The 26818-nt window shown below is 45.9% G+C and overlaps 1 protein-coding gene across 1 annotated transcript in view; it reads right to left on the bottom strand.

The window, feature by feature from the left end:
- adgrl1a (adhesion G protein-coupled receptor L1a) overlaps window positions 1-26818 on the bottom strand; it is an 89833-nt gene that overhangs the window by 37548 nt on the left and 25467 nt on the right. The window contains exons 2-4 of the mRNA XM_068579546.1: window positions 14656-14834; window positions 2758-2971; window positions 1499-1608 (exon numbers count right to left, since the gene is read on the bottom strand). Coding sequence (XP_068435647.1) covers window positions 1499-1608; window positions 2758-2971; window positions 14656-14725 — 394 coding nt within the window. The 5' untranslated portion in view covers window positions 14726-14834. The remainder of the gene's footprint in view (window positions 1-1498; window positions 1609-2757; window positions 2972-14655; window positions 14835-26818) is intronic.

Genomic DNA, 26818 nt, shown 5'->3' with positions numbered 1-26818 from the left:
AGAAGAGACTGAATAGAATGACAAGTGTCACAGTTAGATGGACAGAGAGTATAAATTGAAGAATAATGACAGAATTGGGGGTTGATGGATAAAGATTAAAGACTTAAAGTGCAGATAAGAGGTGAAATAGAGAAAAGCACAAAGAGAAAATAAGGGTGAGGGAGAGAGGGAGACCTCTGAGAGAAGAAATGAGATGAAGAGTAAGAAGAGAGGAAAGGAGGTTAACGGCTTGGCGACGACTCCAAACCCATGGCTCGCCACAACATCTGTGCCTGAGGAAAAAGCAGAGAGAATCACCCCATATCCCCACCCCGATCAATCAAACAGTCCCCTCCCCACTAGAAGACCCGTGTCGCACAGTTTCACACCACCCCAACACCCTTAATTGTCCTTGCACCCCTTCCTGCACCCCAATTATGCTTCTGTCTGGTGCCCCTCCCTTCCAGCCAGGTGTTCCTGCACAGTGAGGGGATCAATGCTGAGAGTAATAATACATGAAAGGGAGGAGGGGAGACTGAGCGGAGATTTTCACATGAATGAGGATCAACACAACGCCATATAATCTTTGTGTGTCTGCTTCCTTGGCTGTGTGCTTTGGTTTGTGTGTGTATGCTTGCTCTGGGGAAGACGAGTAAGAGGGAGGAAGAATGAGATCAACTGTGTTCCCCCTTTTTGCAAGTGTGCGGTAGACCTGTGTGTGTGTCACACATGCCATGGAGCGCCGAGTGGAAGTCAGCCAGGTCATGTGGACAAAAATAAACTCTTTTCTGTTTGTGCTAACATTCCTATTATGAGGTTTAGCACACACACAATGACCCCCCCCTCCTCCCCTCCCACCTCCCGCCTCCGAATCTCACAGCGACTAATTTTTATTTTTATTGGAAATCAGAGGGACAGCAAAGGTGTTTGGCACCTGATAAAGGCAGTGACATGCCCCTGGCAATCAGTGTGTGAGTGCGGGGCGGTATGTGTTACACTGTTGCGTTAAGGGATGACCCCACGTTTGCAGTGGGTCTGTGTGAAGTGCATCGGACCCTTTGTTTCCTTCCCCCATGTGAAAATCCCTCTCAGCGACTGTTGCGTTGCTCTGTCGATAAAGAAAAAAGGTTTAGCGTTCTGTGCGAGTGCGTGCATGTGTGTTTCTGTGTTTCTGTGCATTGTAAGTGTGTGAGAGAGAAAGAAAAGAGAGAGAGAGAGAGAGCGAGAGAGTGAGTGAGAGTGAGAGTGAGAGTGAGAGAGAGAGAGAGAGAGAGAGAGAAGCACAGCGTAAGAGAGAGAGAAAGCAGGTGAGAATGATCGTCTGTCGTGTTTTGTTGTGCTTGTGTCGGGAAAAAAGCCAAAGAGAGCATGTATGCACGTGTAAGTGTGAGAACGCCATTTGACGAGGGTTTTCGGGGGTTGAACAGGGGATGGGAGATTCAGGTTGGGGGAGGGGGTTGGGTGAATGGGGTGAGGGGGTTGGGGAGGTGGGGGAGGGTGACAGGGTCTCAGTACTCACTGTAGGGAACACACTCGTACTGGATCTCCAGGTACTTGTAGGTCCCTGGACAGGGATCTGGGAACACATCCGACCCCGCTACCACCACACACTGGGTGCGGTTATTACACCTGTGAGAGGAGACAGATGGGGGAAGGAAGAGAGAGAGAGAGAGAGAGAGAGAGAGAGAGAGAGAGAGAGAGAGAGAGAGAGAGAGAGTGGAGGAAGTAAGTGATAAAAGAAAACAAATGACGAGTGCCATTGTAAGAAAGACAAAGAGGAGCGAGTGCAAAAAAAACATCTTCAGGCTCTGAAAGATGAGGAGAACGGTAGGGAAGGGAGTAATTTCACACTAGACTAGATCATGTGACAGCTGCACCCGAGGGGAGGTGGGAAACGAAGAGGGAGGGACGGTGAGGGAAAGGAGAGGGATGAAGGATAGAGAGAAGGAAGGAGGGAGGTAAGAGGCAGCGAGAGGGCGAGTGACGTAAGAGGCTCCTCTCCTGGGGGATTGTGAGTGGGAGCAATTAGAGGTGAGAGAAGAGGGAAGGACGTGAGGGGCTCAGGCAAATACTCCACCGCCACATGCACAAGGAAAACATTCATATGCACATAATACCTACATCTAAACCGCATCACTGCATGCCTTCTCACGTTTGCACACCCAGAGACACCCAGATGAAAAGATACACATCCACACACATGTGCTCACTCATTCTCATCCCTTAATCCTTCTCTATCCAGCTTTTAGCATTTCTCCCCTGTGCTCTCTCTCTTACTCCCTTCATATCTCAAATCTCTGCTGAACTCACTTTATCATCCCATCATTTCTATCAGTCTCTCTTCCTTCTTTACCCCCTCCATGCTCCACTCCACGCCTCCCGTTGTCACTTCCCTCCCCCCCCTCGCTCTCTTCCTCGCTAGCACCCTGTGCCTCCATTACATGCGTGATGGATAGCTGGGAGAGGGTTTCCATTGATCTGAGCTCAGAGGAAGCAGATGCTGAGCGCAAACACAGTGAGCAGCTGTAGGAAGCCCAACAAACACTCCCGCAACAATCCAGAACATACGCATTCACATACACACACACACACACTTAATAAACCACCTTAGGCATGCACGTCTCGCCAAGACGTAGCGGGTGCTGACTTCAGTATTTCACACAGACATCAACACCTCAGGAGGAAAAGCAGGAAATTCTGGAGGGATTATGTTGTGAGAGTATCTTGTTTCTTTGGCCAATAGCAAAGTCTGACTGATCCAAACAGATCAATAGTTACCTCTGTGACATTATCTTGAAGGCGTCGGGCAGGTAGCACTGCACATTCTCCATCTGGAAGGGGTCCGCGTCACAGATCTTGTCATCGGTGCGGCCGTAGTTGGCCGTCTCAATCATGATGACATCACTTCCAGGGCAGCGCAGCTCGATCGGGTAGCCTTCACACGCCAGCTCTCGACGCATCAAGCCGAAGGGCATCATTGACCGGCTCAGAGCTGGAGTGGAAAAAGGGAGAGAGACAAAGTTATTGATAATTCAATGAACCTTAATACTTTTAGGAGGCACTTTATTATTCGACCACATTGTAAATATGATGTGTAGTATTTGACAAGAGTAGGTGGAATGAAAGTGGTTCCCAATGTCCTCATGTAAAACACAAATTAGCTATTATCGACTCGCCTTCACTGAGCAGTAACGTTTCACCAGTGTTGATGCATAGCCTCGTAATCTAGTTTTCACATTGGAACATCACAGATCACATATTGGCATGAGGGATTTGCAGCCACACCAACTTCTCCAATAAGATTGCACTTGTGAAACAAACTGAGAGTTTCATATATTAACAAACTCCTACACACATCCCAGCAGCTGCTTATCACACTCAGCCCCACACCAAAAAGGAAATGTGTATCTCTCCCAGCATCCTTAAAGTCTATTCCATCACCTCGGTGGGGTGTCGGAGCAGCACGTTAGCATTCACTCCGAGTAAGAGAGGAAGTCAGGCTAGAGGCAGCGAAGAAAGAGAATTAGTGTCTCTGTACACCTTCACCTCTGGTGTGTACACCATTTGCACAGCCGCTGCTGTTAATCAGCCATCTGAGAGGCATGTCAATGCACCGCTGTGACCAGCAGCGGGGCTCTATGTGGAGATGGGTCAGCTGGGACGGTGAGGTATTCAGGGTTAATCGCTGAGCCAAGCTGAGAGGCATGAAAGAGGGCTGCAAAGAGGCACTGAGAGAGACACTTGTTGTCTATCCAGCTCTCTCCATAACTGCATACCTATCCAACTTCTCTTTATTCAGCCACACATACACACACGCACGCACACACACACACACACACACACACACACACACACACACACACACACACACACACACAGACACAGAAATGACAAAATGGCTGCCGGCTTCCTTTCCAGCACAGGTGGAGACAGGGGCACAGAAACAGAATAGAAGTAGAGACAGAGTGAGTCATCTGGTAGTGTTTCTCTGTGCTGAGACTCGTGCCAGCGACTGTGAGAGCTGCTGTCCATGGTCCTGAACTGACAAAACTTCTTTGGGGGAAAATGACTGCTGCATCAAAGACTGTTAGGTGCTGTCCGCTGTCCTGAAGGAGTAGAGGTCTTTGACTGGGCTCTGCTTTCCTTCGTCAGTGGGGAGGACATGACACATAGTAAGCTGATAGGGGGCATGCTGTCATATCTAAACAGAGCAGTTCATGTGCCACTTAAGCAGGTTGGAATTTAGAAGTTCTGTATGCACCGAGGCTCTCGCTGCACAGCATTTCCCCTTGCCAGACGGACTCAGCAGCAGACGAGGGCACTGAGTCAGCCCCTCTCTCCCACTTCTGTTAGCGCTGAAACCCACAGAGCGGGGCTGTTTTCACTCCCTGACACTGAGCTAGCGCTGCTTAGGTTTCAGCTGCTGTCCATTCAGGAGCAGTGCCCATCTGGGTCAATGTCAATGTCAGTCATCCCCGACATGCTCTGCAGCGGTGTGCTACATGATTCACTGCCATCGGACTTCCTCATATTTCTAAATGCCACCCATTTATGCAGCAGGGACTTGAGTTCAGTTGTGTAACTAACGCCATTAAGGCTGAATGACTAGCACAGGCCGACTTCAAATCTTTTTATGCCTCGCCAGCATGCAGTGCCAGTGCCAAATCACAAAGGCCGAGATGCATAAACGCATACTAATTAAAGCATGCAGAGATGCAAACAGCAGGCGAGGCCAGACAAACAAATCCACACACCAATGCAAAAAACCCACACAAGCAAATTAGCACATAGGCCGACCTACTGGGCAGGTGAGTGTGCACGCTCACAGTTAAGCGCACACATACTTGCATGCATGCACAGTCTTGGTGTCACAGTGGGATTGCAACGCAGAGTGTCAGTGTGTGGCCTTGTTCTCCTAACTACCCTGTGGTGTAAGTACACAGCAGCGTACAGCTGGCCAGCTATTAGAACCACAGAGTGAGCCAAGAGGAGTGTTAAACTGAAGCGGACCACCAGGAGTGATCATGCTCATTCCACTTAGCCCCTATCAAAGGCGGCACACCACACGTTAAACGTACTTTATATACAAAACACACTTGATATGGTCACTATTTCTGGCCATTCAGGGCCATCTGTGACACCAATGAACGCTAATACTTCAGTGGAAGGGCTCAGCTCTTGGGCAAAACAACCCAAGGAGGAGATCATTTATTTTCTTGGCTGTTGGTTGACTTAGAACAGGGGTGTGTTAATAACATCATTTTTGCACTGTTTTAGATCAATAATAGGCCATTGCATTGCTGATAGTTATGCTGCTCAGCTTGTGTTTGTGCAGATAATTCCAGCTTGTTACCATGACTGTTATGTCTGGTATATTGCTTCTAGCTTGCTGAGTATTATGCCAAGTGTGGTAAGGCTCAAACTAAACATGTTGACAATATTGAATCAATGTAAACATTGGAAAAGAATCCAGTCCAACTTCACACAGATTGTAATGCATGAACCTAAATCCCTTAACTTTTCCAGACATTTCTTTTTCTGGCCCAACTGTTACTGTATAAATTTAGTCATAATTGAGCACACTCATTATTGAGTTAGAATACTTGAATGGTGACAGGAGCCACCGTAACTACAGCCTATTTCTGCCACCACTGCAATTCTCTACTTTCGGCATATTGTATCATATTTCACACCTACACTGTTTGACATGTTCCAGGTTTAAGGTGGAATTCACCGTGTAAATACAGCAGGGATGTACCTTACATGTTGATTTGCGAAGAGATTCTTGAATGGCGTATTCACAAACAAGCGTGGGACTTAACTTCAGGGACCAACTGCCTGTGTGTATTAGAGAGAGAGAGAGAGAGAGAGAGAGAGAGAGAGAGAGAGAGAGAGAGAGAGAGAGAGAGAGAGAGAGAGAGAGAGAGAGAGAGAGAGAGAGAGAGAGTGTGTGTGTGTGTGTGTGTGTGTGTGTGTGTACGTGGTTGTGTGTCATCCAGATGGCCTGAGGCCTAGCTGGAGCCGTGGCTGGCTCTGAGCTGAGTTGAGATGAGATGAGCAGAGGATAAGCTTGGACTGGCCATGGGCTACGATTGTCCTTCACTCTGCAGGAATCCATTAAGGTTTCAGGGTCTCTTCAGCCAACACACACATACACACACATACACACACACACACACACACACACACACACACACACACAGACAGATGCACACAGACTCACACGTGGCCATTTAGTCGTGCCTGTCAGAATCATAATAGCTGGATGACAAAGTGTCTTCAGCAGCAGCCATATGTATAGGTGGATCTAATCCCACACTGCGAGGCTATGACTCATCCCCCGTGGTATATAAAACTGTGTTAATACCTGTCAACCGCGAGACATGGTTACCAATTGTCCCACATACTGATAGTGATATGAGCCAATGTGATAATTGCATGAGTGGATATGCACAGACATGGCGGTGTGCAGGAGACGGAAGTCCCTCACACATGCACAAACACACACACACACACCTACACACACTCACTCAAACACAGAGAGAGCGGGAGAGGGTGAGGAGGGGGGCTGGTGTCACTCCAGGGCAGCTGGTGTGAGGGTCTGAAGTGGTTGCCTTCATAATAGAAGCTCCATACAAATTAAGAGCAAGAGAGAGAGAACTGATTTGATTTGACTCATTATCCTCACACAGTAATTAAAGCCTGAGGGTGAATAGATGTTTGGACCTTCAGACAAGAACATCATTTTGAAGAAGCTAAGCCAGCCTTTGCACAAATATATTCGTTCTTCCAAATCTAACACACACACACACACACACACACACACACACACACACACACACACACACACACACACACACACCAGGAGCTGTGACCAGCACTTAAAAGAAAATGTGGTTTGTTATTTCAAGACTGACTTGGAGAGAGAATTTCACAGTACGAGTAGAAAAGAAATTTCTCTTCACAGAAACATGATGATGAAAAACGTTCAGTCATCGGCGGTGTGCTTTCAAACATAAAAGCCTGTTTGATTGTACCATCATTTGACCTTCGACTGAGTTAGCACAGAGACTCTATAACGTGTTTTCTCAGAAATAATTGGGTGAGAAGGTTTGGCCTCACAGGTAGCCACTAGTCAGAGACTAAGATAGCAACTTTGCAATTGACTCACAATAGGAGATTATACGTGTGGAGCTCTGTGGCCCGAAGGCTGACTTGTTAGCTGGATGGCTGACCGTCTTTCAGGGCCTGAAATGTGATCAGCCGCTCTTAGCCCATCTGCCTGTTCCAGCAGTCGTCTCCTAATGTTACTCACCAGCATGGCACTGAAGCACAGAGCCAGAGAATATTCTCGCCAAGTTGTACTTGAGACACTTGGCAAGCTTCTGATGAAGTGGGATTCTTGTTATATCCCCATTTTTAAAATGTACTTCAAGTGGCATTAAGGCTAATAGGTGAGTATATCCTCTTTTTGCTCAGAGATAGTAGTGGAATATTACTGTTAAAGTACACTGCATACATCTACACAATCCCTTTAATTCAGCTCTGTATTATAAAATATTAAATTCCCTCACGAGTTTCAGGTTAGTTCCTTTGTAAACGTGGCAAAAAGAACACCTAATTCTACAGCCATCGGACAAAACTAAGCGGTATCATTGATGGGAATCCCTCTCTGCAGAATTAACTCAACCAATGTCTCCAGTACTTTATCAACTTAGTGCTGCATCTTAGCAACTCATTTAGCACTGCAAGTTAGCGTAATGACTCGCTGGAGCATGGCCTGTCAGCACAGACAAGCTGAGGCGATGCGGCCACAACTGTCAAATCTAGGCAGCCGTCAAGCTGAGGAGTTGTGACAAAGTGACATCCTGAGACAAACCTAAAGGCCTAACATGAGGGTGCGAGGGGTGGGGGGCTGTGTGAGCTTGTGGGACTGTGTGTGTGTGTGTGTGTGTGTGTGTGTGTGTGTGTGTGTGTGTGTGTGTGTGTTCGTGTGTATTGATGGGACGGGGTAACGCTGGCCTCAAAGCTGGGATGCTATCTCATCTCCTCTGACTCCTCCGCCTGTCTAAGCGAAGGAGACAGGGGAGATGAGATGAGGGGCGACTGTATGGGGAGTCACCCGTCGTGCTATAAGGTCAGAACACAAAGCAGCGCCAAAATGACACACATCTACTGTGATGGAGCCGAGTCAGGCTAACGCACAGGGAGGGAGAAAAGGAACGGCAGAGCAAATTAGACGGGGGAGAGGGTAACAATAGAAAAAGGTAGAAATCATCAAACTAGATGCCGGCCAAAGATGAACATGACGACCGTTCTTTGTGGAGGCACAAGGTCACCAACATAAAAGGAGTGAGGCAGACAGGTTTGTGGGAGCGAGGACCTCCTATTGTTCTGATCTACTCAGCACAGACAGCCTCTCTCCTCAGCAGCCCTCTAACTGAACCGCATTACAGCACAACCCATACCATTACATCATTCATAGGAGAATTTAACGTGCCCCCAATTCACACACTCGAATGCAACCCATACTCATGCATTTGCAATGATGCATGCACACACACACACACACACACACACACACACACACACCAGAGTTCTTGCAGGCACACAAGCCCCACCGCTCATCCACCTTCAACCACGAGAACTCTCAGTGTGTGTTGACAAACTTTGCTGTGGGGGGAACTAGCAGGCATAGCAGAGAGATCAAGACAGGCGGTTAAAAACCGCTGAGACACGAAGCAACACACACACACAAACTTGAGGAGGGAGGCGAGACAGGACGTGCTCACACTGTCAAACAACTTCATTGCTGGCCCTGGCGCCTAATTATGCAATAAAAGCACCTCAGCGGGGGGGAAAGCAGCATAGCCCAAAATAAAAATCAGCCTGCCTAAAAAGTAAGAAGTTCACCTGGTGTAAAATATCCTCCGTGTCCCCAGGGATGAGAGCTGTGCTACAGGCCCAACACAACTCTATTGTGTTCTCTGTTTCCAACACATATCACAAGAGGCAGGCCAACAGACAGTGAGTCAGACCTAGATTCATATAAACATTGTGGTGGAGTTAAACTGCAGGTGATGCAGGGACAGCAACAGGGATGAGGGGAGAATCGGGAAGCAGAGAGAGGAAAGTTAGGAAGGTGGTGAGAGACTGAAGCAAATGAAGTGATAAGAAAGAGGAGGGGGTGTGAAAAATAAAGTGTGAAGGAGAGAGAAGGGGAACTGGGTGAGTATACCATGCGAGGCCTGCTGACAGAAAGATGTGTGTATGTATTTGGAGGAGTTGCAAGTTGCATCCAGAGACCAGTTAGGAAAGATGAGTGTCAAAGCCCAGCCCTGCCGCTGCATTAGACACTTAATTAACCTCCGTGTACACTAACAGAGTGTGTGTCTGGGTGTATTTCTCTGTGCATGTTTATGAGCTGATCGATCTGTTTTCCAGTAGGTATCGACAGTGTGCAGCATTTCAAGTGCTCCGGTGCCTTCATTTTTCATATGACTTAAAAATGAATTTGGTAGAACAATGCTACTGAATCCCTCTTATTGTTGTATACCATCTTGTTCACCTGCAGTGCAATGAACATACTGTATGTTTCCTCCACCCTTTGTGATTTCTTTTTTTCTTTTTCCCCTCAGCAACATCCCTCGATCCCTCATCAAATTTCATCCACCCGGAAACTCTCTCATTTGCCCTCCCCATCCGTCCTCTTCCCCCTCCCCTTGTTCTCTCCATGTCTCCATCCCTCCCTCCTGTCCTGACCCTTCACCTCCAGTTTTCCACTCTTCCCTTCTCCTCCTTTTCTCTTATTTCATCCCCTCTCGCAATTGTATCAGCCTCCCCACTCATCCATCTCTCTTTTGCTCCGTTTCTTTCTCTCCCACACGCTCTGCCTTCGCCTTCGAGCCCGTAAGCTGCGACTGGTAATTATCAATCTGCAGTCCACAAAACACACGAAAAGCAAATGCACACATTCTCGAGCTCACAACATGCGTGATGCACCAGCACTCCTGCACGCATTCTCACACCAGCACACACACACACACACACACACACACACACAGTCCTTCACGGCTACAAAGCCTCAAAGTTACGCAGCGAGGCCCGGAGAGAAAAGAGGCAGCTATCACACAACTGCACAAACAGGAACACAGTCCCCAATCCTTTATGTAGGAGCTTGTTTGTGGTACACAAATCAATGTACACAAACTAACATACCCCGTTGCACACACCCGCAAGCAAACACAAACACACAAACAAACTTGGCACGCGCACAAACACACGTACACTAACACTGTGAACGAATGAATAAACAAAAAGGCACAGCCCCTGTATAGAGCCGCCGACACATGAGAGCAGTGTGCGTCATCTTCAAAGGGAGGTTTGAAAGAACACACCGCCACTCCGCCCCGGCCTCTCCCTCTTTCTCCCCGCCCGCCCCCGACTACCAATATGTGTTCAAAGGCCAACCATTAACCTTTCACTCACACAGGCCTCACTGTGATCTACTGCTCTCAGCCAAGGGCTTTGAAGAGCACAGCAACCACCAGGACTGAGAAGGGAGCGGAGGAGGTGCAGGGAGACAGAAAGAGGAAAAAGGGAGAGAAAGGAAAGAGGAAGGAGGAAATGATAACAAGAGAAGCGCCCCGTTAACAGATAGTAGGCAGAGGGTAAGGAAAGAAAGCTGAGCCAGGGGAGTGACACGTGAGGAGGGAGGCTGGATAGAAAGAAGGGTAAGGCGATGGGCAGAAGAGGGGGGGGAGGTGAAATAGAAGGTAGAAAATGGAAGAGAGGAGACGGATGGAAGCAGTAGAGGGAATAGGAGGGGAAGGCCGGCAAAAAGGGGGGCAGGGGGGCGCATCATGACGCAGAGAGAGGGAGTAATAGCTGTGGTGTTAGGGGACAGAAAGCAGAGAGATTGGTTGAAAATGAGTGCTGAGTGAGAGAAGTGAGAAGACTGTTGCTCGTAAGATGGGAGGCAACGAAAGCTTGAAAACACACACGAGGAGAAGAGGGAAAAGCGGGGAAAAAAAGGCTTCACAGCGTTTTTTTTTATTGCAAAATCCAAATGATACGCCGCAATATTCACAAGCCTCTACATTAGCAATTAGTGTCAGCGAGGCTCGTGGATTTCAGCTTTATGGGAGAGAAAAGACATAATAAAACATATTCAAAGGTCATTTTCAGACAAAATGAGGGCATTTACTTGTCTCTATAAACACATACACAACTAGCTGGTTCTGATGGTCTATAAAACACAAAGTTATTAGAAACTTGAATTTGCAAGTTGTCTGTATTGTTCTGAAATTAAAGTAAGTCATCTGTCTGTCAAATATTTTGCAACTCATATTTATGTCAAAGCAAATAGCTACAAAGAAATAGTAGCTACAATTGGTTGTGCTGTTCTATTTGGTGATAAAATGAAGGATACTTAGCAAATAAATATGTATGATGTATGATGAATCAGGAACCTTAACAGCTGCAGGTGCAGCACGTACGTGTTAATTTCACCTCATTGACTTCTAGCGTCACCTGTTTCTGATCAGCTAACACCATGCACAGCTTCAGTGCTCTCCCTGAAGTATGCGCAATTTTTTTTGATAGCTTTAAAAGTGTAGAGCTTCAAGTTTACAAAACACACATTAAAGCAATATGCGGTTCAGCAATTTATACAACAACAAGAAGCCAAGTGCACATACAGTAGCAAGGTTAGCGGCACTATCTCTTTATTGCCTCCTCTCAAGATATTATTGCTACGAGCCTGTCAGAGAATCAATTCTTATGAATTAGTGAGTAGGTTGCAATTTTGAAATTATCATTTTAATATTGTAGTATTGCGGGAGTGAAAGTCTACTCTCTCTCTCTCTTTCTCTCTCTCTCTCTCTCTGTGCAAAAATTAAATATGGGCTGTGGTTTCAGGTCAAGTATTATGTTATTTACTTTGAGCAACACTTAGACCCAAAATAACTGTCAGCTCAGTCATAAAAAAGCATCTGGCTCGCAAAAGCATAGTGCAGAGGCATTCTTCATGTGGCCCTGCATGAAAAATATCTAGCCATCTCTGCATTATATAAAAGCAAAATACTGCATTGAGATCAGTCTCCATTCAGACATTGGTAACATCCAAGGACAGGCGAGAGACTAAACTACTTTGTTGAGAAGATGTGTAAAAAAAAAAGAAGAAAAGAATCTATTCCCCAATCCTTAAATAATAACTCCCGTTCAGGAGAAAAGGCACAGAAGACAAGAGACGAGGAAAGGAGGGGAAGACAGATAAAAATGTCTGCGTGTGCACTAAAGGACCAGGGGCCTTTCCATGCGACTGATCTGAGAGCAGAGGCTTAAATACAGGGGAGACGAGAACAGATTCCACCAGTCAGCTGGCACCGCTGTCCTGATATGAGTGGCGCCCCCCCCCCCCGCCCCCACACACACACACACACACCCACACACACACCCACACACAGACTCTTTCACTTAAATTGCTGTACGTTATCGTGGACATACATGTACATATTTACCAATTTACATACCTCACACGTTACACGTATTATTACCGACTGAAATGTCGCACAAAGGGGCGTTTTATGGCCTAGCTTCCACCACTGGCGTGCATGAATACAAACGCACACTTACACATGCACACAACGATGCTTGTGCTGTGCTAAATGAAAGCTCTGTGACAGGACTTCATCATGTACGGTGCAGCTGCCTGCAATGCCTGCCACATTAAGCAAGCCTAATGGGCTTTCAGAGCAGCAACACTACGTGTGAAGGGTTGTACATCCTCAAGCATTCTGTGGAATCAGCGGGACATTCAGTTTGTCTGGGTTTGCATGTCAGCCTATCAAGTGGAGTAGTTGTGTGTATACTTCAAGAAACATGACTTTATTTGCCGAGGTTAATTTCAGTTTGAATACACGGATGAAAATATTGTTTTGGTTTCACACAGCCACTGCATTTCAAAGAGAAATGGGAAATTGTGATTTTACAAGATAATAGGGCAGGTGAGTGAGGACTGTGGGACAGAGAAGTATGTCTACACAGCTCATGCTGGTTAGGAACATTTGCATTACAGAACTGCTTCCAGAGGAGAATAACTGTGTGAATGTGAGGGGTAAATATTAGAATGTGCAGCCAGGAGTAGCATGGGGTTAAAGCATGGCAGATTAGTTGGGACACGGAGGAGGAGCAGAGGTACACATTAGGCTGTGAAGCCATGTGTGATGATCCTGCAGGTTTCCAAATGAGCTCTGATTAGCCTGAGAGTGATTTCGGCGTCTCTCATCACATCAAAAAACCCTGCCCTCTTCCTTTAGACTCTAAATTCCTTGCTTCCTTTTCTTATTCTCCCCTGCTCTCTGATCACACTAACAGTATAAAGAGAATACGTCGCAGCCAAAATTCAGCTGCCAACATTATGAGCACCAGAGCGGTGTGGGTGTGCAAGAGCATGTGTCTTTGCGCATGCACGTGTGCCGGATTCCATTAGAAATATTCTTAATTTTATCAAACCGAATGTTGCGCCAGTGCTTTGGGGCTGAATACAGATAACAGTCAATTGATTATTAATGCATTATTAATACCCCCAAGTGCCAGGTCACATAGATAGTTGGATTATTTTCACACACACACAAATAAACACATCGCCAGAGGCCAAATGTGTCTGATGGAACAGAACGTACGCTGCTCAAATTCAATGTTACAAAAGCAGCCAAATTAAGATGGGAAAAAAACATCAGCTACTCAAATTAGAACTGCACCTGGCCAATCAGAGCTTACACAAAGGGAAAGCTAAAGCCACTGCTGACACAGGCGTACACGGACACATTTTAATTTTAACCTCCCTCCCTCCTTTCCTCAGTTCCGTTGACTCCTCCTGCTTCATCACTTGCTCCTCCCTGTGGCGACTGTGCCTCCACCTAAGGCTCCTCCTCCTGCTAGTCCGAGCTGTCCATCATCCAGTGGCTCGTTGGCACGGAGCTGACTGAGAGCATACAGCAGATGGTGTGCCGCTGTCTGTGTGGCAGGCCACTAGCAGGACACCCAACAGCCCCTCCCTTCCCGCCTTGGTCCTCCGCCTCTCCCTGCAATCCCTGTTCCTTCCCTCCTACACATCCACTGAGACACACACCCTCCAGCATCACTACAACCCAACCAGGTCACCTGCTGCCAGGCTAACAGCTAGCTCACACACAATGAAATTTCTCATGGTACATGGCACATTCAAGGAGGTCACACATATGGCACCATTACATGCACGGATTCCCCCTTATATTCTTGACACGCTCCAACTAACATCAAGATGACAACATTTTTTATTGACATTCACACACACTCGCAAGCTCTCTCCGTCCCTGTAGAGGCCATTTGGTTAATCAAGTGCAGTGCTTCTGGCCTGGTCAGCAAGTCAATATACTTACAACCTCCATCACGTAGCTGACGTATAAATATTACATCCTCATTTGCTACAACCTGGTCAGGCCAGTTACAGTGAACCCAACAGGAACTCATGTGCTGCATTACAAGTTGGCTCAGTGGAGCAGTGCAACGTAATCTGTATGACTGAAGATATAAATGAACAAAGATAAATGAATACAAATAAATATTGAATAGCCACCATTTTAGTCATTTGTAATGTTACAATATATAAATTACGTAATTGTCATTACGCACCTGGCGAGGACGGAGCAACGTTGCTGAAAGCCACAGCACAGGTGAAGATGATCCAGGCTGCTAGAGCCATGTTGGGGGCTGAGCAGGGGGAAGGGGTGGTGCTAAAGTGAAGAGCCGGTCAGCAGGCACAGGTGAGCAGGGCGGCACTTCCTCAGCTTACACCCTCCCGGAGGGTGATCCTGCAGAAAAAGTGTGATAAAAACGATCAGAAAGGTTAGGGCCTCATACACATTTCTATGTCACTGTATGTTCATAAAGAGCAATTATTCCACTGTTCTGTTTTTCAATTCCAGCCCTCTCCGTATGGCATTTGAATGAGACGGCGTTGACTAATTTATTCTGCATTCATCGCTGGAATATGTGATAATAACTGCACAAAACGGAATGGCTCTCGAGTGGTGTAGCATACTAAATGGTACCACAGCAGGCGGAGGAAAGGAGAGGAGAGGCTCCCCCTGTGGTGGTCAGGTATAATGATCAGACAGGGAGATCTGAGGCCATTTTGTGCAGGATGGCATGGCAACAGCTGTTACCACTACCAGCTCATCACTCTAAAGCATTTGAACGCTTGATTGAATCCGACATGCAGCATATGTTTTAGGGCTGTAAACGGGGCAGTATTCAACATGTGAGGAAATACACGTCTTGTATGTGTGTGCGTGCGTTTGTGTTTGCGTCCGGGCATGCACACAAAGCGTGGCTCTGTCGGCAGTGCCGTAGGGCTTACACATCTCAGTTGCCTAATGAAATAAATCATAATCTGGAACTTTAGCTCTGATTTCTTCTAGAAACTGTTCTGCCTCTCCGGTGGCTGAAAGAGAGAACAGTAGAGACGGTATTGTTGGAGCTAAAGCTCCTCCTGCTGAGCTTGCTGATGAAAGAGACAGATTGGACTGTGTCTGTCTGTGTCTGTGTGCAATTTTATATTTTTTTGAAGGGGGTTTAGAGGATTTCCTTTGATCTCACCAACCCTCTATCTCCTTTATTTGAGTGATCCTTACAACTTGAAACTGTACGAGGGCATAATATAATAGATTAACCATGGACACACACGCGCGCACACACACACACACACACACACACACACACACACACACACACACACACACACACAGCTACTATACAAAACTTGTTTTGACTTTTAAATTACTTTATTTACAACTTCTGAGCCTGAGTATCTTAAGCGAACCCATACAATTACTACTTCAGCCCAACTAACCATTTAACAGCTCCAACTCCTCTAATTTGTCCCTGGCTGACAAGCCGACAGACATTTTCAGAGCCAAACATTTTCGACGCTAGCAAATATGTCATGCTTAATCACACACAAACTCATATGTTTTCATTTCATAATGTCTTTTAGCCATAACATGTGATAAAGCGCACAGATGCACATATAGCAGAATATGTGAAAATGTGTCTTACGGTATAATATTATTGAAGTAAATATTCAAAGTAGATATCGTGAATTTTTAACCCGAATAGTAATCTGGATTTTAAATTCAAAATATAAATTAAACATTTGGAGCTCTGACACTAGCAGAAAACCAAAAGCACTTTTGTAATCTTTTGATCTCTGAATGTTTGCTCAACAACACACACATCAACATGCAGGCATGGCAAAGCTCTCTTCTCCTGGCAGCCAAGATGGCAGATCCTGAGTGACTGGGTTTTTTCACCCCCTCTCTTCGTCATCACTGATTTGGCTTCCCCTCTACCTCTCCAGCCCCTCCTCCTCCTGACCTTCTCTGATATTTACCCTCCTCCCCGGTGGCGACGCCCGGCCCGCAGCCACCGACCTGCCTGGGTGTCGCCGTGTGGATTAGTATGTTGGATGTCGTAGAGTACGAGCATGACAGCGCGAGAGTGAAGAGGTAGAGCAAACAGCGAAGAGGGAGAGAGAACGCGAGCATAACAGGGTACAAAGCACATCCGCAGCAGCTGTTCTTTACACCAACGTTTATTTCAATCATATGCACAACACATACAAACACGACCTCTGCACTAGTGAAGCCTGTGCCTTGATTTGTGTTTGTTTGCGACCACCCTCTATGACCAGAAGCTGAGAGAAAAGGACACGCTCAGAGGGAGGGCAGGAGAGACAAAGAAAGAGTAGAAAAACAGTAAACAAATATCAGTAGACATGTGATGTGGTGCTGTAGAGGCCGAGGCGGTGCCGCTCTTTCACGGCCTTTCCTCCCCAGCCCTCATTCTCGCTGTGTTATTAATGGTCCAAAAGTGAGCCCCTCCTGTGCAGTGACAGGCTGTCGTTATTTTTCTCCAACTTCTGTGGTTTTAATAAGAAAAATCTGTCTTTCCTTTTGTTTGTTTTTTCAACTGTGCTTCTGTCCGTACTTTTCAACAATAGCTCTCCTGTGGTCTCAGAAGATGAGAGGGGCTAGCGAAAGAGCAAGGAGGGAGGGCAGGTTTAAGATTAAGGGAAGGAGGGAGAGAAAAGTGGATGAATTGATTTCATTTTGTGACAAAAAGAAAGGCAGCATTACACAACACTTGATTTTAATGTGGGGAGAAGGGAGAACACAGGGAATAGAGGAAAGAAGGATGTACTTGTGGCCAAAATGGAGGGAAACTAGAAAACAAAGGAATGAAAGAACGATGGAACAAAAAAGAGAGGAAGCATCACACTGCCTGACTAACCAATAAACAAGGGACAGAAGGAGCAAAGGAAGTAAGGAACAAACAAACTAAGGGAGGGATGACTTTCTGCACAACCAGAATAAATATGAGCGTGGGAGGAAAAACAGCTGAAAATAGCCAAGTGAGAACAGCAAAGAATAGTAAGAAAGCAGGAAGTAATGTCAAAGGAGAAAGCGTTTCTTCAGCCTGTGTCTGTGAGTCAGTGTGCCTCTGGGGGAGGGAGGTTAGGAGTCTTTGCTGGGTGTGAGATGGGTGTCTTAACCCTCCATGCTCTCCCTACTTGGTGGATGTTGCCCACTGGAGGCCAGAGGCTGACCTTTTTGCGCTGATCACATCCACAAGTATTATTATCACTATTCCTCTTCGAATAAACTGGAATATCATACCCCTATGAGACCGGAGCCTACAAAATGGGTAGATGGATGACAATTTCACGACACTGGTTGAAAGGTGAGGAGGGTGAGCACTGGGAAAGGGGGAAGTGGGGGCGAATGAGAGAAGCAGTGGCTTTTGGGACGCTACCCTCTGTTTCTCCAACTCATTTATAGGCTGCCTTGATCCAAAGCAAATAACCTTATTATCCACTTCTATTGGATCATTATGATAATGACCATCATTAAGACTGTTTGCTTTAGCAGACATCCTCTTTCAGAACAGGGTGTCACAAGTCCTTTTAATACGGGGTGGGGGGTAGTGTGTGTGTCTGTCACGGAAACCATTCATGTTCATCCCATCACGCAAATTATATCTGTACAGAAGAAAGCGGCATTTAGGAACATTACCCGACCAGAATCAAAAGGAGGGAGAACAAAGAGTTTACGTTACAATTTTTGCTGCATAATTAAAAAAGGTGGTGTAACTCTCCAAGCTGCTGTAGCTCCAGGCTTTCTCTCGTCATTTTATTTCCCCCTCCGAGGGGAATTTGATATCAACGTGAGAGAGAAAAGTATAATAAGTGACGATTCGGCGCATGTATGTGCGCGTGTGACTGAGCAGCTCATGGTCAGAGAGCTCGAGATCCACACTGCTGATTGGACGACTGCACCTCAAAAGGAAACATTTCACTAAGAGCTTGACAAAGACGCTTTGCAGAAATGAGGTTCTTCATTTGCATTTCAATATATTTGAAAATGAGGTATGTTGTATGAACAAGTGAAAATCATGCAGGGCAACGGGTAGCAGAGCTGGGAGTGTGCAAACACAAACATGCAAATGTATTTGGTTAGGAAAACACTCGTGATTGATTTAAAGATTTGACAGTCATAACTTGTGACCGTCTGTTGCTTCATGCAAAGAGAACTCTTTGCATCCTAAGATGAAGCACCAGCATTTCCTATGCTATTAGGATTGATGTTTATGCCTCAGATGCTTCAACAACAAATAGTTGGTTCAGTCGCAAATCTCCCGCTACGAAGGAAATGATTGCCTCCTAGCAACCGACACAGTCAAGCGTGCAAAACTGAATGGCAATCACATCTCACTTACAAATCAAAAAGTGATGCAAAGTGCTGCATTAAATATTTGTAATCAAGTAAAAATTCACTTTAGATAAACTTCCAACATCCACTTAAATTGGAATAAATGGAAAACAAGTACTTCTTTTTCAAATGCTGTTGGGATTTGCTTTCAGTCAGTTCTGAGACAGGCACTTTATTTCAGAGCAGAGTATCACTAGACTCAGTGAAGGCTAGCCATGTAGTATTAGAGTCTGATGAGACTGCAGAGAACGACAAAAACGTATGCTTCGCCTGGGGGCCTCTAAGTAATTCTCCCTCTGACTCATCGGTGCTGAAGCTTTGTCACACTCGATACTCTTTTGTACTCTCTTGAGTTGGGCAGGAGGGAGCTATACAACGGAGTGTAACAATAAATGAGGATGAAAAAGAATTCATTAATTACTTCTTCACTTCCATAAAACTAATCACTCGCCAAAGTGAATATAATAATCCTACTTTTCCTTTTGAAACGTAACAGACATACGATGAAATATCATTACCATCACCATCTGTGACTGAGCTTTGCTGAGTGGGAGGTTGTGTTTTTACTGTCAAACCTGCCTTCCAGGATGCTGAGGTATGACAGTAGAATTTAATTCAATGATTATTCAAATTAGCCAGAGAGATGATTTGGACACACTTCTCCTTGCAGTGTGTGTTTGTGTTAAAATCCCCCATTATCGGAGCGCATGGAATCCGATTACTCTGATTATGAGAAAGAGTTAGCTTCAGTCACTGTGGAAATAAATGGCATGCGCATCGGCTGGCATAATCTGACATCATTATCTGAGGAATTCAAAACAACAGGAAGTATGCCCTTTTAGCAGTTAATGTCCAACAACTCTAACATTGTACAATTTCCCCAAAAATTACAATTCTACATCTGTACAGTTAACAGATGCCAAAACAAGATTGAATCAATGTCACTGCAACAAAAAAAAGAAAGGAAAAAAAAAAGACACCAGCTTGTCCTCCACCCCCCTTCAATGTTATCTTCCAGTTGGGCCAATCACTAATCTCTCTAATCCTTTTTGGTGAGGCTATCGCTAAGACAACGTAATAGCATTAGATATTATTCCCTCACAACAACCTCTATTACATTTGCATTGACGCGCAATAGCCCACACGCTCTCGGTCATAGTGAGAACTGCCCTGTTAACGCCAGAGCATCCATTCAGGATGGATAATGTTGTTAAGATAGCGACTACACAAACACATTCAGGTCAACTCATCCCAACACTTCTCCATTTGCTGCGGTGGGTCAGTTAGGGCCGGGGCTCTGGTGTGGTAGTAGCTCGCTGGCTGCAGCAGCAGGGCTGTTTATATAATGACACCATTGTGCCGGCTGTGTGCAGATGGAACATCAGAGCTCTTCTAATGGCCTGTGTATTAGGGCCAATGTGTTTGATTACTGACTCAGGGAGAGCGGGGATAGGCTGTGTAGTCAACAGGGAATAAGGCTCCTTCCGAAACAGCAACCCAGGAAAAAAAAAAAAAAAACTATTTGAAGAAACAGAAGGAGAGTGGAAAGAGACAAAAAACAGGGGGAGACTTTAATGGAAGTGTGCTTTAAGGGAATGCAAATGAGACAAGGGAATCTGCAGAGCTGCAGAACACAGCAGAGGGATATCAAACACGACTAGTATGGCTGTCAAAGAGGTAAAGGAAAAAGGAAGGGGCTAGAGAGAGATCCCCACTCACTTTATTCAATAGACACTCCTGTACCACTTTTTCCTGCTTCAGCGTTTGCCCTCAGCTGCAGTTCTCCACAAATCCCAACCCACATGGCTCCTCATCTCTTGAGTCTACACTTCCACTATTATATGTTTCTGAAACAGTAGCAGGCCTCACTGCCAATAAAGCAGCCAGTAAGAGTCCAATATTCCCAACTGACAGATGTACTTGCTAATCGGAGTCCTGAGTATCTGAAAGGGGGCCGTCAGTGTGTGATAATGTGGCCTCGTCGGTGAGTGAGTGATATAGTCTGCCCCAAGCCAGCCATCCAGCCAGCCAGCCAGTCTGCCAGCCAGTCAGTCAGTCAGTCCGTTCGGCAGTAACGACACCACGCAGCAGACAGAGCGTGCTCTCCGGCCCGGTCTTCACTGTCTCCTGTGTGGCCAGTGATTTATTGTGGCGGCAGAGAGCTTGTCACTGTTCATTATTACTGATGCAACAGGAGGCAACGCCACCACCCATCAATGCTAGCCCTGTGATGCCGGCCACAGCTGCCAGAGGAAGTGACCTCAGCACCCACCTGTCTTCTACCACAAACACTGGCTGCAGCCCCGCTCTAATGGGATCTAATATCTTACAGGGATGGAACCCTTGACCCAATCTGACAGCCAATCACTAACCAGTTGAACAAGTATTCAGTTTAGCCTGAAAATTGCAATTTAGTAATGACAAATACATTTGTTACATGGAAATAGCTTAGAAGATGCAGAAAGTTGAGCCACATCTGTATGCACTGACGCATAACTTCCTCTTGTTTCTTCATTTTGACTTTTCCCCTCACTCATTCTCCTCCATTCCTTCTCCCCTGCGTCCCAGCTTCACAGTCAAATTAGATATACTCCATATCAGTCAACCTGGGCTGTCAACTTTGTCAGCACAAGTTGCGTCGAATCAATAGAAGGCAATGAATAATTCACTGTGACCATTAAGTCTACACAAAGAGTGATAACTGCCGGCCCTGACATTAATCTTATGAGCCACCAACAATGGATTATGATATAACATGATAATGTTATGAAATTGTACTCTCTGGTGAATCTTGCTCCCTCCCGCCCTTTGCATTGAGCTGTTCCCAGATGTCACTTGGCTGTGACTGGCAGGCTGCCACCCCGAGTGCCTGTGCACCGCCAGGCCCCGGCTAGATCCATCTTCATTAAGGACAGAAGCGCTGTGAGTTGTGTGTGTTATTATCAGTGTCTATCTATTAATCTGAAAGCTCCAGCAGGGCAACCCCCGCCTCGCTGTCGCGCTACGGTTCACCATAGCCAAGCCACGCTTTGTTGAAACACACCAGGATGCACACCAAACAAACACACACAGACACAATCATTTTATACTCCCGCCTATCCACAGCTCTGTCTAATAATGAGCACAGCAACAGACAATTTGCAGATAATTCATACTCACTCATAATTGACAACAATTATGTGTGGGAAAAAAACTAATTCATACTTTTCTAATTCTGCTAACTGTAGACACCCCATCCTAAGTGTTGACGTCAGTGAGTAACACGCACATGATCATGTCTTGAACCACTCATACGTGTCCACCTTCATGCACACACTCACACATGTACACACACACACACACACACACACATACACACACACACACACACACACAAGGGCCCATCAGGGCGCCACATGTGATGTTGACCCAGTTTAGATCTGTGGCACAAAGTAGAGCAGGGATTCAGAACAAAAAGAGACAGTGACATTTAAAAATAGGTTGACATTCTTTTCATCTCATTGCTGAGGCCCATACAATGAAAGCATCCATCTTTTGTGTCAACTAATTATTCCATCACATCTTCAACTTACAACTTCAGAAAGCCACCATGGCCAGGTTTAGATTTGGTTTCAGTAGAGCAAGTTGGAGGAGGGTCCAACAGACCAAAAAAACAAACTTAGACATATTCATTTTAGTTTTGAACACAGATATTGATTATTCCCCGCTTCAGTAGTTGGAACATGTAATGCACTGATATTGTGTTGTGTGTCTTATTCGCCCAAATGATTTGTTTCCTCCTCTTTACTTGATATTGAGTTTAACATGCTCCATCCCTTTCAATGCATTTGGTTTAAAAAGTGTGCTGCAGGCTGCTCATTGAACATGAAGCCAACACAGTGATTGTGCTGCGGTGCATTTAATGTTTGTAAGAATGTTCAGGTTTCCAAAATGTTGGCAGAGCAGCCTTTTATTAAAAAGAAGAAGAAAAAAAATCTATGATGTCCTTTTGACAACGTCGATATTTCATTTGCCAGGTTTATGTTTGTTTTCAAGGTTTGGATTTCTGGAACGACAGCTTGAGAGTGCTGTTTATTAGCAATACTCCGAATGTCGGAGCTTCACACCAGCAAGTAAATGCCCCCCCCACCCTGCTCTCACACACACACATTTGCATTCAGAGCGCTTCATAAACCTCATATGGTTCTGGCTTTTAATGTGAGTGAACATTAATTAAACCTCAGATGTGTATCTGGATTTCTATCAGCTGCATCTAAGTGTCTTCTCTCTTTGTGACAGCTGGGCAGAGAACCCGATTCAAGGCGACTTCAGCAATTCTACCAAACTCTCAACTTCTCCTTGAGCCTCGATATCTGTCTGGAGTCATCCAGATGGTTTTGTTGTGCATTGCCAGAGCACAGCAAGTTTGCTTGTTTATGCAGATGCAGACATGTCCACCTTATCCAAATGCACATGTCAGAGTGATTTGTGTGCAACGTTGTGCGTGCACATGTGTGTGCATGTGTGTGTGTGTGTGTGTGTGTGTGTGTGTGTGTGTGTGTGTGTGTGTGTGTGTGAGAGTGATGTATCTAATTTGATAGTAGTGACCCCAATCTGCCTGCCAAGGTTATCCAGCTTTAGGATAGGCAGAGTCGGCATCAGGATATTCTGACACAGCAGGCCTGGCTGACATGCTCAAATTCTGAAACATGGCTGTCACTCACTTCCTCTCTCGCTTCCTCCGTCGGTCTACCTCTGCCACACACGCATATTTCCCCCTATCCTCTATATGAAGGCACACCGTCCCACATGCATACAGCACAGTCGAAGCCTTCATAGCTACTCAGGAACAACAGGAGCAATACAAGTCTCCACACAGATGCGTGACCGCTCGCAAACACAAGCAGGCGGTCGTCTTATTTAGCTAAATCTCAAGTTAATGCTCATTTATTAACCAATATTTGCAATCTGAAACAACTGAATCCGAGGCAGAGAATTTGCTAGCTTTTGTAAATAAAAAAGTCTTAACGGAGGTGGCACAAATAGACTGTTTACAGATTCACACTAAAAAGGGTAAAATCAAGTCACACAGCAGCCTTTGCATTACTCTATTACTCAGCTCTCTGGGAACCAGACAGGTAAATGTTTGACAACAGCCTGCTCGTTTTCTGGAAATAACACTCAGAGCCACACAGAGCCTCAGGCAATGTGTGGAGCCACCATTACTACTGAAGTATTTGTAGAATATCTTCTCCTTTGTCCCCACCTCCTTTTAATCTGCCTCTTTTTTACTTGGTATGAATAACCCACGTAATCGCACAAACACACGAGTGCATGCATTCATGCTGCGAGACGGTGGTCTGATTATTAGAGAGGAGCAATGGGAGACACAGCCAAGAGCCCAGAGCTCAGGGCCCCAGTCAGTCAGGCTGTAACAGGTGCTGCTTTCCACTGCCTGCTTCTGTTAATTACTAACAGCACGATGCTGGAAACCCTTTGCTGGGATCCACACAAGGTGAACACCCATTAGTGCATGGAGAGGATCCAGAGGGTCTAAGCAGACCGCCTTCCCCCACTGCTGCTCATAGTCTAAAAGCTAGTATACACGCACTGAAGAAAAAATACACACATGTATAAGAATCCCGTGCATTCCTTGCACACACACACTGTATTTTTCAGTTGCTGTGTGCATGTTATGGTGTAATGAATCTGCCTGGAGACATGTACACCCTGACAAACACCTTTAAATGTACACACAGTTCTACACCCACTCTTTTTTTTTCTTGTTCTTTCTTTTTGTATACTAATTTTCCCCTCCATCTCCTCTTGTCCCCAGAGGTCTGAGTACATCAGTTCATCGAAACATTTCGTTGTGGTCGGTGGTCTCCATGGAGCCTCCTGTTTCATGTGACCTTTTCCCCCTCTGTTCCGGGAGTCTCGGGCGTCTGGTCACTCTGAATCACTCCCTCCGTCTGCCTTTGTTCGGCTAAAAAGGTTCGGCGGAGAAAGAGAACCGAGCGAATAATGGGAGATGAATCAACAGACATCTCATGGCGTCCGTCTGCTGCTGATATCCAACTGAAGGATAGTACTGTTTGTACTCATCCACCTTATCACCCCTCCCCCTCTACATATCTCTCAGCCTCACGTCTTTGCCACTCCATACCCCCCACCGCCTGTTTTGTACTCACATGCTGCCTCCATCCCTCTGCAGTCCTCATCCCATTTTCGCATCTCATCATCAGATTCCAGTTTGCCTCATTCCCATTAATAATTGAAGAGTTTATGACTGAATGAAAATAAATAACTCTCAACCAATCAAGGGGGCGCTTACAGGCATTCCCACCAGCTGCTCTCAGCCAATGGGAACAGAGCTTCAGTGGCTCAAATGAGATCAGATGTGTGCCGGTGCTCTGATCCCATTGAAAGGAAAAGTAAATTATTCAGGTGGCACTTTTTTCATGCCAACCTCCCCATAAACTAGCACAACCGTTTTTGCTCCGTGGAGACGACCGGGGCATCGAAGGAAGTGTTGTTTTTTTTTCCCCACACAGTGAAACATTTAAAATGCAAATAGGCATTCACTTACAGTAGCACTCAGTCATAAATTGAAACACCCTGAAAGATAACTAAACACATGCAAATGAGCTGATAAGCTGAATATGGTAATTGAATCATTATTTGCATTTATATGTTAATCGACACAGTGGTTCACTGTAGATTAATTGTATGTATTAAACATTAAGTATAGAATAATCTATAGCAATGGATACAGATAAATAGGATAAGGATAACAATTAGTTGCCGTTAGTACGTCTCTTTCTTTTCCATTGATTTGACATATGGCTCTGACCCAAGTTACAAATTGAAGAAATCTCATTCCAATGTTCGCGAAGCGGAGCAGAGCTCCCATGAATATCCACGTGAAAGCAGAACGCTGGCTCTGCATTCAGAGAGGATGGGTGAGGGGGAGCACTACTAGCTGTAGGCTCTGAAGGCTCCTCTCTCTCTTTTACTGTCTCTCATCCCCACTGTGTCTTGGCCCTCTGACCTGAGCAGGTCTCACGTTCCTGACTCCTCTCTCAGCAAGTAGCCGATCGATACATGGATCTGACTTCACCCTGACTCGATAACCCCTCATGCACATCCTCTTCCACTGAGGAGGGAGTGTGCATGTACGTGTTTGAGTGTGTGTGTGTGTGTGTGTGTGTGTGCCAGTATAGTGGAAGGGTTTGGGTCTGCGTGTGTGCGTTTGTGAGTTTGTGCTTGCAAGGCATGGTTTTTGGGCATTGTTGGCAGAGCTGTCCATGTGTGTCTGAGTCTGCCAGCTCCAGTCTCTCACCCCAGGGCCTAGAAGTCACGGCAGTGAGAAAACAGATTGATTTCTCCTCTCCCACGCACAAACAATTAACTACACAGCGCTCAATTAGACACACGCTGGAGACGCCTTCAGACAAGCCTTTGCCTTGACCTGGGATCTGTTTCACGCAAACCGACCTATAGTACTTCTTTATCTCCCCCCCGCCCCGACCAAGCATCAGAGGATTGGGAGTGGTGGGAGCCAGTGAGATGACAGGTGGAAGGCGTTTATGTGCCCCGCACTTGCAAAATGAGCTCTTCCCGTTGTTCACGGCATCTTCCTCGGATTATGTGTCCCAGCACAAAATGAGCCAAGATTATCTTTAATGATGTCGACGGTGAGCAGTTTCATTATCGCCAGTGTTCACACACTGCTCCGCAGCTTGTGCCGTTAGCTGAGTAAGCGGAGTTAGGATGCTAATTTAAAGGGGGATTCCAGCAGAGCGTGGAACCCACTGTATCAGCCTCCCCGTGTCAACCTTTGGGACCCATATCCGCGTAACACATGTTGATCATTCAGTAAAGGACAAACAAGGTTGTCATCCCTCTGTCAGCTTTCTGTCACTTTTCATTTTTCCATGTGAAACACTCTGGTGAGCATGTCTCTCTCTGTATCTCTCTTCCTTTCATTGGAGCCAAGACATTTGTCAGAATTTCAACAATGTCCTCCTACTGCTTCAGTAAACCAG

This window comes from Clinocottus analis, unplaced genomic scaffold (assembly GCF_023055335.1).
Source record: "Clinocottus analis isolate CAN_PGR_092001 unplaced genomic scaffold, fCliAna1.0.p SCAF_16, whole genome shotgun sequence".
NCBI classification, from domain to species: domain Eukaryota; kingdom Metazoa; phylum Chordata; class Actinopteri; order Perciformes; family Cottidae; genus Clinocottus; species Clinocottus analis.
The sequence above is the reverse complement of the archived record's forward strand: the minus strand, read 5'-3'. Positions and strand labels throughout refer to the sequence as shown.